The sequence below is a fragment of the Pogona vitticeps genome, chromosome 1 (genome assembly GCF_051106095.1).
Source record: "Pogona vitticeps strain Pit_001003342236 chromosome 1, PviZW2.1, whole genome shotgun sequence".
In the NCBI taxonomy this organism is placed as follows: domain Eukaryota; kingdom Metazoa; phylum Chordata; class Lepidosauria; order Squamata; family Agamidae; genus Pogona; species Pogona vitticeps.
The window spans coordinates 60,057,510-60,075,490 of NC_135783.1; the positions used below are offsets into that span (position 1 = coordinate 60,057,510).

At 40.5% G+C, this 17,981-nt stretch overlaps 1 protein-coding gene across 3 annotated transcripts in view; it reads left to right on the plus strand.

Moving 5' to 3' along the window:
- SIPA1L2 (signal induced proliferation associated 1 like 2) overlaps nucleotides 1-17,981 on the plus strand; it is a 113,722-nt gene that overhangs the window by 42,050 nt on the left and 53,691 nt on the right. For all 3 annotated transcript variants that reach the window (XM_020786762.3, XM_020786769.3, XM_072993480.2), the window contains exons 7-8: nucleotides 1,661-2,237; nucleotides 9,848-10,122. In XM_020786762.3, coding sequence (XP_020642421.3) covers nucleotides 1,661-2,237; nucleotides 9,848-10,122 — 852 coding nt within the window. The remainder of the gene's footprint in view (nucleotides 1-1,660; nucleotides 2,238-9,847; nucleotides 10,123-17,981) is intronic.

Below are 17,981 nucleotides of genomic sequence, written 5' to 3' on the forward strand. Positions count from 1 at the left end.
ATGCATTATTAAAAAGTAGTATATAAAATTATGCATGTAGTATGTGCATTTAATGTATATGTGTAATGTATATAGAAATGTTTAATAAAATTGTAGTTCATGATACTTATTTTATGAAATTGCTTTTTCATTAAACTTTATTACTTACATTAATTAATTTTATATTGTTCATGAATTTTCAGACCGAAAGTGCACATATACTATTTAATATAGGATGAATAGAATATATTTTTAAGAGTAAAATTCTATTTTTATCTCATAAAATAATATTTATTCTGTAGAAATCATATCCTTTAGTTCAGACTGATAGGTTAAGTTATAATATATTAATAATGTTCATTCACTAATTTTTATCTCATTGGCCAAAATCCATTTACATATTTATTCTGGCATATGTGCAGTAATGTGACTTGGAGAAGTGCATAACAACTAATTAACAAGTCCCAAATACTGTAAATTTATAGTCACATACCAGTTGCATGATTTGTCACAGGACTAGGTATTCAGTTGGAGACAATACGAAGCAGTTTGCTGCTCCAAGTTATGCCACTGCACTTATATCAATGTAAAAACTTAATTGGATTCTAGCTTCCTTTGACAAACTTGCTTTGATAAAGAAGCAGTACCAGAAAAATGATTTGTTTGTAGGTTAATAGTCCCCCAGATTTTACCCTGTTAAACAATTACTACTTAATCTTTTGCATAACAAAAGGCTTAATCCATCTTTTTAACTTCAGCACATGCACATAGTTATAGTTTGCTATAACACAAATGTTACGGTCAGCCATAGCATTACCTGTCCGTCACAGCTGGGAGGGAAAATCTCAGCCAATGAGAGGGCTGAGGGTGGTGGAGAGGCGGGAGGAGCTGTGATATAGAAGGTGTGTGTGAGTGGGTCAGATAGGAGATAGCAGATAGATGAGAGATGAGTGTCTGAGCTGCGAGTTAAAGTAATCTTAGTGTCAGTGTGAAAGAGTCTGTGAGAGCTAGTGTCTGAGAAACAGTAATTGATTATTTCTTTAATAGTGATTTACCATTCCTTTATGTTTGTATTCAATAAACCAAGTTTTTATATTTGAAAATTATACTGGCCTGATGAGTTATTTATTTTATTAAGGAATGGTTGGTGGCAGTAAAGTGGAGTAAAGTGTTTTAAAGTGACGTGACGGCCTCCCTTTGTGAGTCGTGAGGAAGGCCGTCACAACAAATAAAAAAATTGTGTGCCTACCGTGAATCAAAAGCATTGCTTGTGAGTTCATATAATCAGAAAACTGTGGTTTTGAGAAACATGGCATCTTATGTTAATGTACAACAGGACATTTTTCTGCTACCACCTCTTAACTTGCTGATTCAGCTTTTTAGCATTTGCTAGCAATGGACAGAACTTTTCTTTGCTGCTCCACTAATCCAGTGTATGTCCACTGCTGAAAAGCACTGAGGGGCTTTACAATGGAAGAACATCTTATGCTTTGTACTTCTTCCATATGTGTATATCTCGTTTATTAAAAATGAACTTTTATATTCAGTGACAGACATCCTATTGCCATGCTGTGCCTTTGCAGTAGAAGTTATGTCACCACTAATGGCAAAATCCCAGTAAATTACAGAATTATGATGTTACAATTGTATTGCTTCCTGACATCTCTGCTTTACTTTCTAGTGTTGGAGTTTCAAGATCAAAAGATGTACCACCATTTGGGCCACCAATCCCAAAAGGAGTAACTTTCCCCAAATCAGCAGTTTTCCGGGACTTCCTTTTGGCTAAGGTTATTAATGCAGAAAATGCGGCACACAAATCTGAAAAATTTCGAGCAATGGCAACCAGAACACGCCAAGAGTACTTGAAAGATCTAGCAGAAAATTTTGCTACTACAGCTACAGTGGATACATCTGCTAAGTTTAGTTTTATTACACTGGGAGCAAAGAAAAAAGAAAGAGTTAAACCAAGAAAGGATGCCCACTTATTCAGCATTGGAGCAGTGATATGGAATGTGATAGCACGAGACTTTGGTCAGTCCCTTGACATTGAATGTCTCCTAGGTATCTCAAATGAGTTTATCGTATTGATTGAAAAGGAATCAAGAAATGTTGTGTTTAACTGCTCCTGCAGAGATGTCATTGGATGGACATCTGGATTAATGAGTGTAAAAGTCTTTTATGAAAGAGGAGAATGTGTTCTTTTGTCTGCATTGGATAACTGTGCTGATGACATCAGAGAAATAGTACAAAGACTAGAAGTAAGTATGGTTTCTTTTAGTATTTTCATTCTTAAGTTATTAATTTGCAGGATACATAGAGATCTGGGCAGCTGAAGGGCCAAAGCCATATAGAGGCCTCACATATGTTTCAACAGCAGACCAGAGAGAGAAATCACTCTTCTATGTTCCTCTTCCAACCCCCAGGAATAATCCAAGGCTGCTGACTGGACCTTAATGTCATTCTCATATCACAGTAGAGCTCTATAGTGTGACCACTTCCTTCTATAGCCAAGCCCTGAGCTCAGACACCAAGCTGTGCTGGTTTTTCACAATATTGTGAAAGATGGATAAATATATTACCTGACTATAGAATTTTAAAAGTAAGAATTTTTGCCAACTGGTCCAGTTGGCAACTGTATTAAAAATTGTCATGAATCTAATAACTTTACTCAGAATAGGGACTCTGGAATCATCATCTTCACCGATGAATATGGTTTCATAGTTTCACCAATGGTTTCACCAGTAAAGCGGCTTTTAAGGAAAACTTGATAATGCTTGTCCCAGTCACTTTGTAAGGGCAGATAATTGTTTCTTTTTGGTAATGTTTGCCGAAATCTTATGACCAATTTATGCTTGTGTAAGGGACATCACATAATGTAAATATTAGTGGCAAACTGCTGCTCATGAAAGAGGTACTGGTTGTACTCCTGGGTGCATGCTCAGGCATGCAGCCATTGCCTCACTAATGAGGTGCAGCTTGTCCCAAGACTTAATTTGATTTCCTTTACTCATAAGTATAAATTGGCACGTAGAGTTTGGTTTTTATTTGCCAAGTTTTATTTGTAATTATTTAAGTTTATGGAAGTGAGTTGTCTGTAATACTGTAGCAATGTTATTTTATGGCCGAGGCAAAGAGGCAGTCCCGAAACTATCAAAATCAGGGAGCTGGACAAGGGACAGATGGTATTTGTCGTCAGTATGGAAGGGATTGTCACTCGGATTGGCCTCCTCAGCCACACTAGATGCTGTTCCAAGTCTTCTGTTCAGAGCACATTACCATAGTCTCTCGAGACTGAAGGATGCCTAATCTAGTTATTTTATGCCAATCTTATTTTTACCTCTGAGTCATACATTTGTTTTATGTTTGTCTCCTTTATCTTTTAGAGATGTCTGTATAAATAGATATAATATTGAATATGGAAAGTGAAAACTATAAATTAGCTGGAAATAACCATAAAGCCAGGAATGTATGGGTGTAATTGAAAGGGCCATTTAGACATCTTTATGCTACAGCTTTTGAATTGTCAGTAGCATTACTGCAATGGTACTATACTCAGAGAACGTTAGACAGGGTGATCTGACTTTAAAGTTGCATCTGCAGAAACAGAAAGATATCCTCCTTTGTTGGATCCAGCAGAGGAACAGGGGGTCATTTTTGGCTGATTTTTCCATCTTTCTAATGTTCTCAAACCCACCTCAGACACTGTTTGAGACAATTCCCCAACCTTCCATTCAGACCTTGGTTATATAGCAGGCTGCATTAAGGAGATGCAATCAGCAAAATTAATTTTCTCTGGGTTTTGTTGTTGTTGTTTTCTTCCTTTTAAAAAAGAAACTGAAATGAACAGAAGAGTGGCAAGATTGTGGTCAGAATCTGATTGTTTTTTACCATGCTTGAAAGCGCAATCACAGAAACTGCTGCAGATGATTGATGAGATGTCAAGTATATGTTGGGCACACAAGCAGACATGTAACCAATATGCAACCAGCACCACATCAATTATTGACTGCAGCTTCTGTGGTTTCCCATCTACAGACAGCAGAAAACAAACCAACAAGATTCTGGTCAAGGAGTCATGAAATTTGTTGAAAGCATTAACAGTAACAAGTTAGTGGAGACTTTGTTAACCACATCCCTTGTTAATTCCATTATTAATGGGCTTTTTGATAGTTACTGATTTAAAAAAATGAGTAGCCCTAATCAACTTGAAGAAAACCAATATTTTTGATGGTCTAGTCATTATTTCTGTCCAAAACATTTATTTGAACCTTCACAATAAATCTAAGGGAGGATGAAAGCTACGCAGACTTACCAAACAGCTGTTTCAAGAAATCTAGCTAATGACTGGGATTTTTGCTGCCCCATTTTTTTCTTGGCTTGGAATACACAAACCTTGGAGAGGAATGTTTAAATACAATTACTCTTTGAAACAGACTTGTCTACCTATTCCCTTGGCTCTAGCTTTTCTGCCTTCTCTTCCCAATTCCCTGTATGTCTTAGTTTTTTCCAAATAAAGAAAAATGGGTGATGGAAGTACAGACAGTTGCACAAACATTTTCATGGTGTGAAATATCCACTGAACTGAACATGAAGTAAAAATAACCATGCCAACAACAATAGTCCTTATTAGTGGCAAAAGCATATCATGTGTGAATGGGAACAGCGATGAAAATAACACAGTGTGGCTTTCTTCCTTTAGACCTTTGCACCCAGAACTTTTTTCTAAGTGTTACGTCAGCAGTACTGCATTGACATTTCTTTCTTATAGTTTATTCTCAAGTAGAAATTATTTATTTGATATACTTTTGTGCTGTCTTAAGTACTTCTTATGTAGGTTACAGAAGGAACAGAAACCATGATGCAGTTTTTAAAACAGAAATAAAACAGTCCAGATTTCTGTTTGTACTTGGCAGAACTGTTTTGGTTTGTCGGGTTTTTTTAAAAAAAAAATATTCTACTTTTCAAAGGCAAATTTCTGTTCACGAAAGAAATTGTGGGAATCTGGTGAACAGAACTAAGAATTTTCACTTTGTTAGGATTCTGTAAATGTATTCAAAATGTATAGCCTGGCCCGTTCAAATGAGTCAGGTTATAATAATTTAGGAGTATTGTACTAACAAAGAAAATCCTCTGCACCTGCAAGGACTTAAGTAAATGTCTATTTTTTGCTTGCCCATTGTTCTGATATAAGACAGCTGCTAAATATTCAACAAACATAGCTGTCTTTGCATGGTTATAATAATCATTCAAAGAAATATACTGTGATAGAAATTGGCCAAAAGACAGATGGTTGCTGCAGGGGCATCAAATGTTAGAGGTTTGAGAAAAGCATCTTTATTCAGAGGCCAGTAGTGAACCATGAATGACAGGATGACTATTAGCAGTCTCTTCATCTGAAGGGTAAAATGTGGTATCCATGACATCACAGAGCTTGGAAATGATTTCTCACATCTTTCCAAAGACATGTCTCTTGTGCAGAAATATAAAAGCCTGCTGCAGGGTAGGGAAATTTGGTCCTCCAGATGTTCTACTACAATTCCTATCATCCTTCACCATTAGCTGTCCCCTGGCCTAGGGAACAAAGAAAAAGTATTGAGCATTATATGTAAAAGTGGAAAATGTATTTAAAACTTAAAAGTATCTGAAATACTTTCAAAATGTAAAATACTAATTAAAGTAACATATAAGAATGACACTGCTATAGGCAATTCACACTGTTGCAAATGTTTAGCTTCAAGATTTGAAAATATTGAATATTACTGGTAATAGAACTGAAACATATCTGGGCTAGATTATTAAATGAAGAATTTAGGACTTTTTGATGTTGGCACAATACTTCTAAATGTTGCAGAAAGCATCTTAAAAGACCCTTTTGTCCATTAGTGTATTATTTTGTTCATTAGTGTATTCTTGTAACGTTGGATTTAGCCATGTGTGCAAGCTGAGATTGCACATGTGGCTAAATCCGATGTTAGTCCCACCTAGCATAGACCATTGAAATAAACAGGATTTACATAAAGAATGAGTAGTAAATCCTATTAATTTCAGCTTGTCTCCTATAAGTGGAGCCAATATTGGATTTGGCCCACAAAACTAACTTGAGAAATGCTAAGGGGATTGTTTCAATTCATTCACGCCTTCCTTTTTAATTTTTTTTAAAATATAGTTCAGTGCCCACATTTTTCCCATTAGAAGCTATGGATCTTCAGACACTGAATCTGTTTGCATGTAATATCAAACCATGGGTTGGAAATATGTGACAAAGTTCTCTCTTCACTCGCTTTTCCTATTTGCTTCCTTCCTTCCTGGTTTACCTCAGGTCACAGTTTGTCACTAGCTTTAAAATGCTGTATGCTTATATTTAAAAGCAGGAGTGGGGTTGGAAGGCAACAATGAACCAGAAGTGCAAGGCAGGTGCAAATATTTTTGCTTTAAAAATATAATTTGCTTATTAGAATATAATAGTCAGTTGTAGAAACCGAAAAGGAACTATTTAAACAGGCTGCATATATGGAAAAGTAGGACTGAGAAGAGGAGCAATTGTGGGGAAGTCCAAGGCTTGCTTTGCACTGATAAACATGGTCTGATGTTGCATATGAAATTCACTAGTAATTTTGCTTGAGAAATAAACCTCAGTATTTTCAAAGAAATATTGTGTGGGATCCAGATCCTCATGGAGTAGATTTTCTAAAGCACTGGGTACGCAGGGTGGAGGGAAAAAATGTAAAAGTCACTACTGCCTCTTCTATTTGCAGTACCCATCAGTTTATAAGCAAGAACCCCAATCCAGAAGCAACACTTGGAGATTCTCTTATTCTGTACAATCAAGTAGCAGCTAATCATTTCCCAAAGTCTGGACCATATACAAGACTGTGGGAACTGTTAACAGAAAGAGAGAGAGAGAATGAGAGAGAGAGCTAATGATCTCTGGTTATGTTTAATCTTTTTGATGCACTGTAGAACATATGTACGTATCTTATCTCAGCTGTTTCTCTTTCCAGGTTCATTTTGTACTTGTTATCTACCACAGTCATATATAGAGTGTTCTAGGGAGACTGAAACAGAAGTTTTGTGTGGTGCCATTTCTGATGCCAGATATATGTCTCTTAATTCTCTTGCAGTGAGATTGTGCTGTTTGTCCTATGTAGGGTACAGACAGGCGTCACACAAAGATAATGTTAGCAGATGAATAAGTAAATTGTTCCTGTGACGTTGTGATGTTGAGGTTGACACTGTTGGGGCCTGTAATCATGCTTCCTAGAGTAAATGTGGGGACAGAGTTGGTATCTAGATTTGCAGAAGGATCTTGTTGCATTGTGCAGTCCATTGTGTCCCAGTACTGTAGTTGTTTGAGACTGAAGAGTTGTTTGTAAGCAGTTGGTGCAGTACAGTGGTGCCCCGCATGATGACGATAATGCATTCCGTTAAAATCTCTGTACAGCGAAATCGTCGTCACGCAAAAATAAAAACCCCATTGGAATGCATTGAAAACCGGTTAATGCGTTCCAATGGGGGAAATACCTGCTCGTACAGAGAAGATCCTCCATAGGGCAGCCATTTTGTGATCCCTGTCTTGTGGAAATAGGTCCGGAAAACAGTGGGGAGCCATTTTGTGAACTGCCGATCAGCTGTTTTAAATCGTCGTCTTGTGAACAATCGGTTTGCGAAGCAGGGACCTAAGAGTAGTTAAATGAAAAAACCCATAGGAAACATCATTTTGCTATCGCTATAGCGATCACAAAAAAGGCATTGTCAAGCGATTTTGTCATGTAACGAGATAAGCGTCTAGCGGGGCACCACTGTACTGTTGTCCAGATGGGTTGTAGATTGTTCATGATGTGTGGCAGCTGATGGTGTTCCATTATCCATTGTTCTGGGTTTGTCTAGTAATTGGTTGTTTTTGTGTCCATCTTGCCCTGTTAATTTGTTCTGTCCTCATGTTTGGTGGGTACTGTAATCTTAGAAATGTCTTTTGTAGGTTCATGAATGTGAACCTTGTCGATCTGAGCAGATCTGATTATATCTCAGGGCATCGCTGTGGACAGTTGATTCTAATAGTCTGTTGATGGTGGAAGCTGGAGTTTAGAATATTTATATACTAGCTTTCATTAAAAAAAAATGGCCATGATTATGATTAGGTTCTTTTACATTTTGGGGCAGCCCCTCAATTTCGGCGGGAAATAACAACAGAGTCATTTTGATAACTTTCAAACTTTCTTCTTTTTTTTCACCTACATCCACCAGCACATTACTTATTGGGTCAAAACTTTTTAACTCGGGCAACAAGCCACAACTGTGCGAACCAAAACTCTTTTCATAGTCCCAGGGACTCAACGGGGAGACTCCCCACGCCATTCTTTGTACTCTGGTCTCTGGGGAGGAGTACTCCGCAGGGCGCAGATCATCCCACAGCATGCGTGTCTCACCCAGCCTCTCTCATCAAGTTTCTCGTAATATTGTTTATGGGAGGTCGCCAACTCACGTTGTAGTTCCAGTTCACGTGGAGCCACTATCACAGTCCATTCATGGGTCACAAATCGGGTAGGTCTCTCTTCATCTCGGGATCTGGCAGAAGCCCCCCAACTTGGAAGTTAGGAAAGTCTTTTATAAGTCGAGTTCTCAGCTTCTCAAACACCTCTCTACACTCTTCTTTCCTTTTCTGCTCATATTCACCGCCACTGAACTGAACCATCTCATCCCTTCCTCATTTTATCCTCTTTCCACCCAGACACCTCTTACTCTGCCCATTCCCCCTCTATCAATTCCTCAGTTAAACAGACCTCCGTCTTTCCCACTCTTTCCTCTACTTCTGATTCTCCCGCATTTTCTTTAACTGTCACTTTGTTCATCTTTGACTCCCCTTTGTTTGTTTCTTCTTCTCCTCTTATATACTCCACGACTAGGGACGGCACACTCACATTCTCAGCTCCTTCACAATGATACAGCTGTATTATTGCTTTTGTTTTACACACACACACACACACACACACACACACACACACACACACACACACACACACACACACACACACACACACACACACACACACACACACACAAAACACACAAGCACAAAACACACACTTTTTCCAACTCTAATTATAAATATAAATTTAGCAGTTTAGATTGTTTACAGTGTAACTAGGTGTCCTAGAAACAAGTGTCACCAATCCTCTTGTACTGATTTCTAGATAAATGAATGTAGAATTGTGATGTCACAGTTCAGTGGAATTGTAATGTTATGGTGCAATGCATATCTGGGAGTATGGCAAGGCTGTAATGAGGGTAAAGCAGCTGAGCTTTTGTTCAAGGGTGCCAGAATTTAGAAGGCATCAAAATTTAAAGGTGAATCTACTGGTGATTGTTCAGAAAGTAATCAGGAACGTCTCCTCCTACCTTAATTAACTTTCAGCTCGTTGGAAACCTTCTCTTAGGGTGACACCAATTTCTCCTTCTCCTGTTTCATAAGGGGGAATTCATGGCCACACCTCAGGGCAGAGTGGGTAGGAAATAGCACCACTTGCTCTGGGTGCCAAATTTGCTACAGCTCTGATTCCTGAGGTTTACTTTTGCGTACATGTGTATAAGATTGCACTCATATATATGATGGCTTATAACTCCACTAAACTCTTAATTATGTGTATGCTTTCAAATGTAACAAACATATAAAACAGTAAGTTTTATTTAAGAAATTATACATGGTACATTTTATGTTTTGTTAAGAATATTTGTTAAAGAACTGAAATATTTCCACTTCCCCAAAGTGTGCATTACAAACATTGAAAAACATTTCCTCCCATTTATGGAAATCTTACTGTCTGGAAATCTTATATTATGCTGTAATCTCATTGATCTGATACTTCTTTAGACAGCAACCAGAGGATGTGAAACAACAGAAATGACACTGAGGAGAAATGGCTTAGGACAACTTGGATTCCATGTTAACTTTGAAGGCATTGTGGCAGATGTGGAGCCATTTGGTTTTGCATGGAAAGCAGGACTACGTCAAGGCAGTCGCCTAGTAGAGATCTGCAAAGTAGCAGTAGCAACCCTGACTCATGAACAAATGATTGACCTGCTGCGCACTTCTGTGACAGTCAAAGTGGTGATTATCCAGCCACATGATGATGGATCACCTAGAAGGTAAGAAGTAACAATGGTTCATATATCATAAGTGCCTTTGCTATTTAATATTATTTTTTACAATTTAACAGATAGTTTTCTTTGTTATTGTTCTTTGAAAATTGATGATATAAATTATTCAGAGGAAGTGGGGGCACTATATTATAATAATTAACCTAATTCTTGTACAGCAGCAAATTGACTATTTAATAACACTTTATGTATTTTAGCTTAATGTATTGGAGAAACACATTCCCCACAATGCATTGTATTTGATGATACCTCAAGCTGTAATATGTTTAATATGTTGAATTCGAAAATGATTCAATTAAAATTTATTATTGCCCATTAATTAATTTACAATTATTATTTAGCATTTTGCTGTTTAAATATGCCAGAACTGCGCTGCTGAATCATACCAGATATCTATCCATCCCAGTGACCTGTATCTTATATTTATCAACCAAATGCCTCTTTGAAGGCTACAATCTAGGCATGAATGCATAGTACTATCTGTTGTTCCCCACCAGTTGGTATTCAGTGATTTAGCCTTTGAATCAAGAAAGAGCAAGTTTCTGGATCTTGTAGGGCCATGGGTAAGCTCCTCTCCCAGCATCAAGTGGAGCTCTGGCCTGTGTAGTTTGCCATTTTAATTAATACATGTGTACTAGTAACTTCATGTGTGTTTCCTGGGCCTATCCTCCTTACTTAGTGCTACAGCTGGGTTTCGTTGTCTTCTGAGCTTCATCACGAGTAGCAGTTTAGCCCTAGACTTTCAGAGTTTCTGTTATTGTGCTGTGAACTGTTTCTAGCCTGACTTTGGGACTGCACATATGACATGATGACTAGTAGCTATTAATGTGTCCAAACCTCTTTTAGTTCTATCCAAGCTAGCGACTATGACCACATCTTTTGGCAGTGATTTCCATAAATTTATTGTGTGTATTGTGAAGAAGTTCTCTATCTTTTTCTTTCAGTCTTTTCAGATATTCTGTCAGTCAGTGTCACTGAAAGACACCACTTCCTAGCACTCTGTATATTGTTTGTAACTGAGTAAACCTCTGTATGATCCTCCCCTTTGCTGTCTCTTTCTGTTCGTTTTACTATTTAACAATATTCTTCTCGAGATTGGGCAAATTACACTTATGTAGTGTTTCAGATGTGGATACATGATTACAATGGTCACGGTTATGTTTTAAATCTTTGTTTTACTAATTCCTACAATTTAATTTAAATGTTTTAAACCCACTGTGAAGGAGGTCCAGAGGAGAGTGTGCCATCCCCAGAGGAAGAAGGAATGAAGGGTGGGGAAAAACCCGAGAGTGAGAAAGAACAGGCGGACCAAAGGGAGAACTTAGCTTCAGAAGAGGGGACAACGGAGCGAGGCGAGAAATTTGAAGTAAGCCTAGTGGAGGAGTGCGGGAACAAGAAAGGGGAGGAGCAGGAGCTGTCAGTCTGGGAAGAGGGTATAAGTAACCAAGGAGAACGGCGGTTCGAGGTAGAGCTGGAATTGTGGAAGTGCAAGAGAGCTGGAGAGACTGAGAGAGTATGAGAGGGTGAAGACCCAAGAGTTACTGCATGATTTCCCTAACCTCAAGTTAGGAGGGCTGTTACCCGACCCCATCTCAAAGGAAGTGGGAGAGGTGCGACAAGAGACATCAGAATGGTCAGTGATAGTCTTCCCCAAGAACAAGGGTAGAGGACGTCAGGTGATTCACCCAGATTCCCGGTACAACACTCCTCCGCCTGAAGGAGACTGGGCTCGGCATCCATGCTGCGACACCATTTGCGCAGTGAGGAGCGCACCTCTTCGGAAACCCACCGATGCGGAGAAGTTTGGCCCAGGACCCCTGTTGAGTTCAGCTGATTTGGGACGAGAATTTGTATTAGACAGTTATGGCAGGTTGCCGGAGTTAAGTTTATTTGATCCAGTTATAAATGGAATAGAGCAGCATGTAATCAATAAAGAAGTTGTTAAAGAAAACGTCTCCGGTGATATTTCCTGCACAAAATGAATAGTTGCCAAAATTTGAAGCTGAACCCGATCACAGTGGCGCCCAGTGTGGGGCAACTCCTACTGCAGGAAATTGGGAACTTTTGAAATTGCAGCAGATGATCGAGAGACAAGAGAAGTAGATTGAGAATCTGACAGAACAACAAACTTTATTGACCAGGCAGTTGCTGGAGAGACGAGGAGGGAAAAAGAAAGGTTTGGAAGGAGTTAGGAACCCCTGGTTGCAGGGCAAGCCCCGATAAGGATGCAGAAGATGGGGTTCGCAGATGATCCTGAGGCGGATTTGCTTAACTTTGAGAAGGTGGCGACCGTGGCGGGGTGGCCAAAAGAACAATGGACATTAATTCTGATTCCTTGTCTAATGGGAGTGCTTTAAGAGGTGGTGGACACATTGTCCATCGTAGAAGCATCTTAATATGAAACAGTAAAAATTGCTATTTTGAAAACATTGAACTTGACAAAGAAAGCATATCGGAAGAGATTTCGGGAACTACGGTTAAAGGCGGGAGTGCACCGAAGACCGTTGATGCAGAGGATGAGAGCAAATTTAGTAAGGTGGCTGAAACCCAACAAAAAGACAAATGAAAACATTTTGGAAATATTGGTAATGGAGCAATTGATCACGACCCTCAGGAGTAGTCTAAAGAACGGTGCAGAGGAATCACCTGACAAGGTTGGAGGGTGAAGTTCGGTTAATAGAGGATTTTTGCTTAGCTGAAGAGGGCATCCGAGACAACTTCACGATGTAGGAAAAGGCACGACCACGGGAGAAGATGGCAACAGGAGGCAATGGAGCTGAGCCACAAGGAGTTTTTAGCTCATCCAACCTTAACAAAGGGCACCCCTTTGAGCCGATGAGACCCAAGCCAGTGCACCCCATCACATTCGACCACCGATTTTTCGAGAGTGGCATGGGGCTCAAGCCAGGAAAGGACGGACACCCTGTTTGCTTTGACTGTGGGCGTCCTGGACATGTGAAATGTGATTGCCCTGGCATGGATTGCGCTTGGGTAGGCACTGAGTGTGAGGCTGTGCAAGTATAGAGATCTGAAAGAGATCAATGGCAGGTGTTGGCTTGGGTAAATGGAGAGAAGAAAAAGGTGCTCATGGTCACAGGCTGCAGGAGAACCTTGGTGCGAAACTTGGAGGGGGTGACCCTGGGAGATGAATTTTCTGTACAGTGCATTCACAGAGACTCTAAGACTTATAAAACCGCATGGGCAGAGGTGAGCATTGGGGCAGAAAGACAATGACTTAAAATGGGAATTGTACCAGGGTTTTCCAGGGAGATGTCGTTGGGATGAGATTGGGCAGATGCTCATAAGTTCTTACCGCTCAAAGAAGGGTTACAGGGGAAGAGACTGAGAAAGAAATTGAAACTGATTTTCTGCAGGAGACATTGCGAGAACAAACCAGAATGTGGCAACAAGATGATGCGACGTTGCAAGAAATGTTACAAGAAGCGGGAGAGGTAGGGAGTGTTAAAACTGGAGAAGCAGAGTTAGAAATGGTGGAGGGACTTTTGTACCATGTGGCCCAAGAGAGTAACAAACAATTAGTGGTGCCATCTAAGTGGTGAAGGGAGATATTGCAGTTGGCTCACGCTACCCCTATGGCTAGACACCTGGCTGTAGAGAAAACGAGAGGGAGGATATTATAGAGGTTTTGGTGGCCAATTATGGCAAAGGAGATTGAAGATTATTGCAATATATGCAAGCAATGCCAGATCACTCAGGGGAAACCAAGGCCAGGAGCCCCACTTATTCTATGCCCCAGTAGACCATCCCTTTGATAGAGTAGGAATTGACATAGTGCGACCCCTGCTGAGGTCCGCTGGAGGCCACACCCACATCCTAGTGTTGATAGACTATGCCACAAGATATCCAGAGGTTATTCCCCTGCAGTCAACCATGTCAACAGCAATAGCTAAGGAACTTATGCAAGTTTTCATGAGGCTAGGATTCCCGCAGGAGGTGTTGACTGATCAGAGCACAAATTTCATTAGTCAAACCTTGAAAGAGGTGGAAGTTGTTAGAGGTTCAGTCTGTACGTACAGCGGTTTATCCTCAGACCAGTGGGCTAGTTGAGAGGTTCAACAAGACTCTGAAAGGGATGCTGAGGAAATTAGTTATAGACAAGCCCAAAAGGTGGCATTTGCTGGTAGCACCTCTTATGTTTGCAGTATGGGAGGTCTCACAGGCGTCTACGGGGTTTCCCCTTTCGAAATGATGTATGGGTGGAACCCTAGAGGAATACTTGACTTGGTAAAAGAGAAATGGCAGAGCGGTAAGGACGAGGCTCAGAAGTGGTGAAACATATGATGTATATGAGAGAACACCTGAATAAGGTGGCACAATTGGCCAAGACAGACTTGGCGGCTGCACAGCAGGGGCAAAAGAGGAGGTATGACAAGAATGTTAGACCGAGGCAGTTTCAGCCAGGGCAAAAGGTTCTTCTCTTGCTGCCAGCTGTCCCCAGAAGAAGGAAAGGATGGTGGGGGTAAAATTGTATTAGACAGTTATGGCACGTTGCCGGAGTTAAGTTTATTTGACCCAATTACAGTGGTGCCTCGCATAACGAGGGCACCGTTTAATGATGAATCCGCATACTGATGTGGATTTTGCGATCGCTAATGCGATCACATACCGATGTTTCTTCGCATTGCGAGGGGGAACAGCTGTTTGGCGGTGGCCGGAACACCCAAAATGGCCGCCGGAACCACCCAAAATGGCCGCCGGAACATGGGGAAACATCGCAGAACGGTGAGTTTTGGGCCCATTGGGGTTTTTTGATCCGTATAGCGATGTTTCCCCCTTAGCGAAGGTTAATCCGTTTCGGATTAACCTCGCTATGCGGGGCACCACTGTATAAACGGAATAGAACAGCCATTGGCAATGGTGCGGCTAAAAAATATTGTAAATAAATAAATAAATAAATGTAATCAATAAAGAGGAAGTTGTTAAAGTAAAGAAAACGTATCCTGTGATATTTCCCGCACAAAATGAAGAGTTGCCAAAATTTGAAGTGGAACCTGATCACACCCACTCACTGGGTCAGTCTAATTATAGCAGTGGTTGGAGACCAGGGGTAATTAACCCCAAATTGGGTAAAAATGAAAATCCTGGGGGTAATGAGCAGAGCTCTACCTGCCCATCCCCATCCCCCACCCATGCAGCTGAACCTCAGACTCTAAGCCACCTCTGCCTACTACCTTCCTTGGTTCCTGCAGTTGTAGTTCTTTCACAGATTGGAGATAAGCCAGCTTTATTGTTTAGGGCTGTAGAACAGCCCGAGGCACTCTAGCCGGCTTGTGAATGACTACTGCTGGAGCTGAATAAGGCGGGAAGGAAGGTGCCAAAAAGGGAAGGGTGGATTCATCAAGCTTATTTAAAGGTGAGCTTGTGCATGCGTGCCTGTCTGTGTGCCTCTGTGTGTGTGTGTGTGTGTGTGAGAGAGAGACAGAAACAGAGACAGAGAGACTGACTTGACTCTTTCATAAAACCATGAAAAAAGTAACCTTCAATATTTAATCTCTACTGCATTTCGCTTCTAGTGAGAATCTACACTTAATTTGCTTTACTTATCTCTCTGGCAAGTCATGCTATCTGTAAAACTCTTTTCCAACAATACATTTCAAACAGGTGAAATGTGTTTACAGTCATGCCCCACTTAACGATTACCCCATATAATGACGAATCCGCTTCACGATGTTTTTGCGATCGCAATTGCGACCACAAAACGATGTTTTAAATGGGTTTTTTTTTTTCACTTTGCAAAGATTGGTTCCGTGCTTCGGGAACCAATTCTTCGCATTACGACAATCAAAACATCTGATTGTCGGGTTTTCAAAATGGCCACTGTGTGCTCAAAATGGCTCCCTGCTGTGTTTTTAGACGGATTCCTCACTCTACAGGCACCGAAAATGGCTGCCCCTATGGAAGATCTTCGTTGGACAGTGAGTTTTTCAGCCCATTGGAACACATTGAACAGTTTTCAATGCGTTTCAATGGGCTTTTTAATTTCGCTTTATGACTTTTTTGCTCTACAGCTATTTCGCTGGAATGAATTAACGTCGTTAAGTGAGGCACCACTGTCTACACTTTATGTAGTGTATAAAATGTGTATTAAAAGTCTGCACTCCTATATATAGCTGCTTTTCTGAGGGTGGTTTACTTTGGAGGAAACATGTCCAGGATTTCAGTTTACTTAATAAGCTTTATAAATGTTGTTATTTAGTTGCTAAGTCGTGTCCGACTCTTTGAGACCCTGTGGACCAGAGCACACCAGGCCCTCCTATCTTCCACTGCCTCCCTGAGTTTGGTCAAAAATTTTGGTAGCTTCAACCATCTCATCCTCTGTCGTCCCCTTCTCCTCTTGCCCTCACACTTTCCCAACATCAGGGTCATTTCCAGAGAGTCTTCCCTTCTCATGAGAGGGCCAAAGTATTGGATCTGTCCTTCCAGTGAGCACTCAGGGTTGATTTCCTTCAGAATGGATCTGTTTGTTCTCCTTGCAGTCCAGGGGACTCTCAAGAGCCTCCTCCAGCATCACAATTCAAAAGCATTAATTCTTTGGCGGTCAGCCTTCTTTATGGGCCAGCTCGCACTTCCATACATCGCTACTGGAAAAACCATAGCTTTGACTATGTGGACCTTTGTCGGCAAGGTGATGTCTCTGATTTTTAAGATGCTGTCTAGGTTTGTCATTGCTTTATTCCCAAGAAGCAGGCACCTTTTAATTTCGTGCCAGGACAGATGAGCGGCAAGCAGGAGGTGAGCTACAATTGAAGCTCTGCCTCCTGTTAGATCAAGAGCAGCTTAGAACCTAATAGGAGCGCAGACTCCTATTAGATTCTAATGCCACAGGCACAGCTGATCTAGCAGCAGCAGGAGGGGAGCAGGGAGCAAATCTCTGCCTCCTGTCAGATCAGCAGCGGCATTAGAACCTAATAAGAGCAGCTTTGCTCGCTGCTCAACTCCTGCTTGCCGCTCATCTGTCCCAGCAGCCCAGTCCTTCAAAAGCCATGGACGGTATTGGTCCGCTGCCAGGGGGTTGGGGACCCCTGCTGTACACCATCTTGGCTGCTGACATTGCTGTTGTCGACATTTAGGTTGCTCTTTGCTAGGTAAAACTTGGCATTCTTTTTTCTGTTGGCAGCACAGGGTTAATATTCTGCAGCAGTATCAGCTCATTTCCTAGGATTTTTAGTAGTGGATGTAGAAGATCAATAGCTAACATTCGTAAACCAGAAAGGTTTTTTTATTTTCTTCTTCTTCTTCTTCTTCTTCTTCTTCTTCTTCTTCTTCTTCTTCTTCTTCTTCATCATCATCATCATCATCATCATCATCATCATCATCATCATCATCATCATCATCATCATCATCATTATTATTATTATTATTATTATTATTATTATTATTATTATTATTATTATAGGTTTGAATTCAGGTGGTTTTGCTTGGACTGATCTCTCCTTCCTTCCTTGGCAAATGCCACTGTTTTGTTATAACACGCTACCAGAAATAAAAAAAGAGGACAGTCAGATAGTTCCTTAGGAATGAACTGTCCTTCTGTTATCCTCAGTTCACTTCAATCCAATTCTTATTCTTCAGTCTTCATGCCTTTTTTTCCCTGACTGCTTTTGCATCGGTTGTTATGATTTAATTTCATTTATCTCTTCTGGGTAAAAAAAGTCAATAGTGTGAGGGGCTTAAAGGTCTCCTTCCTCACCTATTGATTCCTGAACAGCTAGGTGAAAGGGAGAAGGAAGCCTAAGAGTGTTCCTATTCAGAAGCAGGATTAAGGATGAACATTTTCTTTGTATACTGTATAGATGTGTATAATTCTGGTATTTTGAAACAAATTT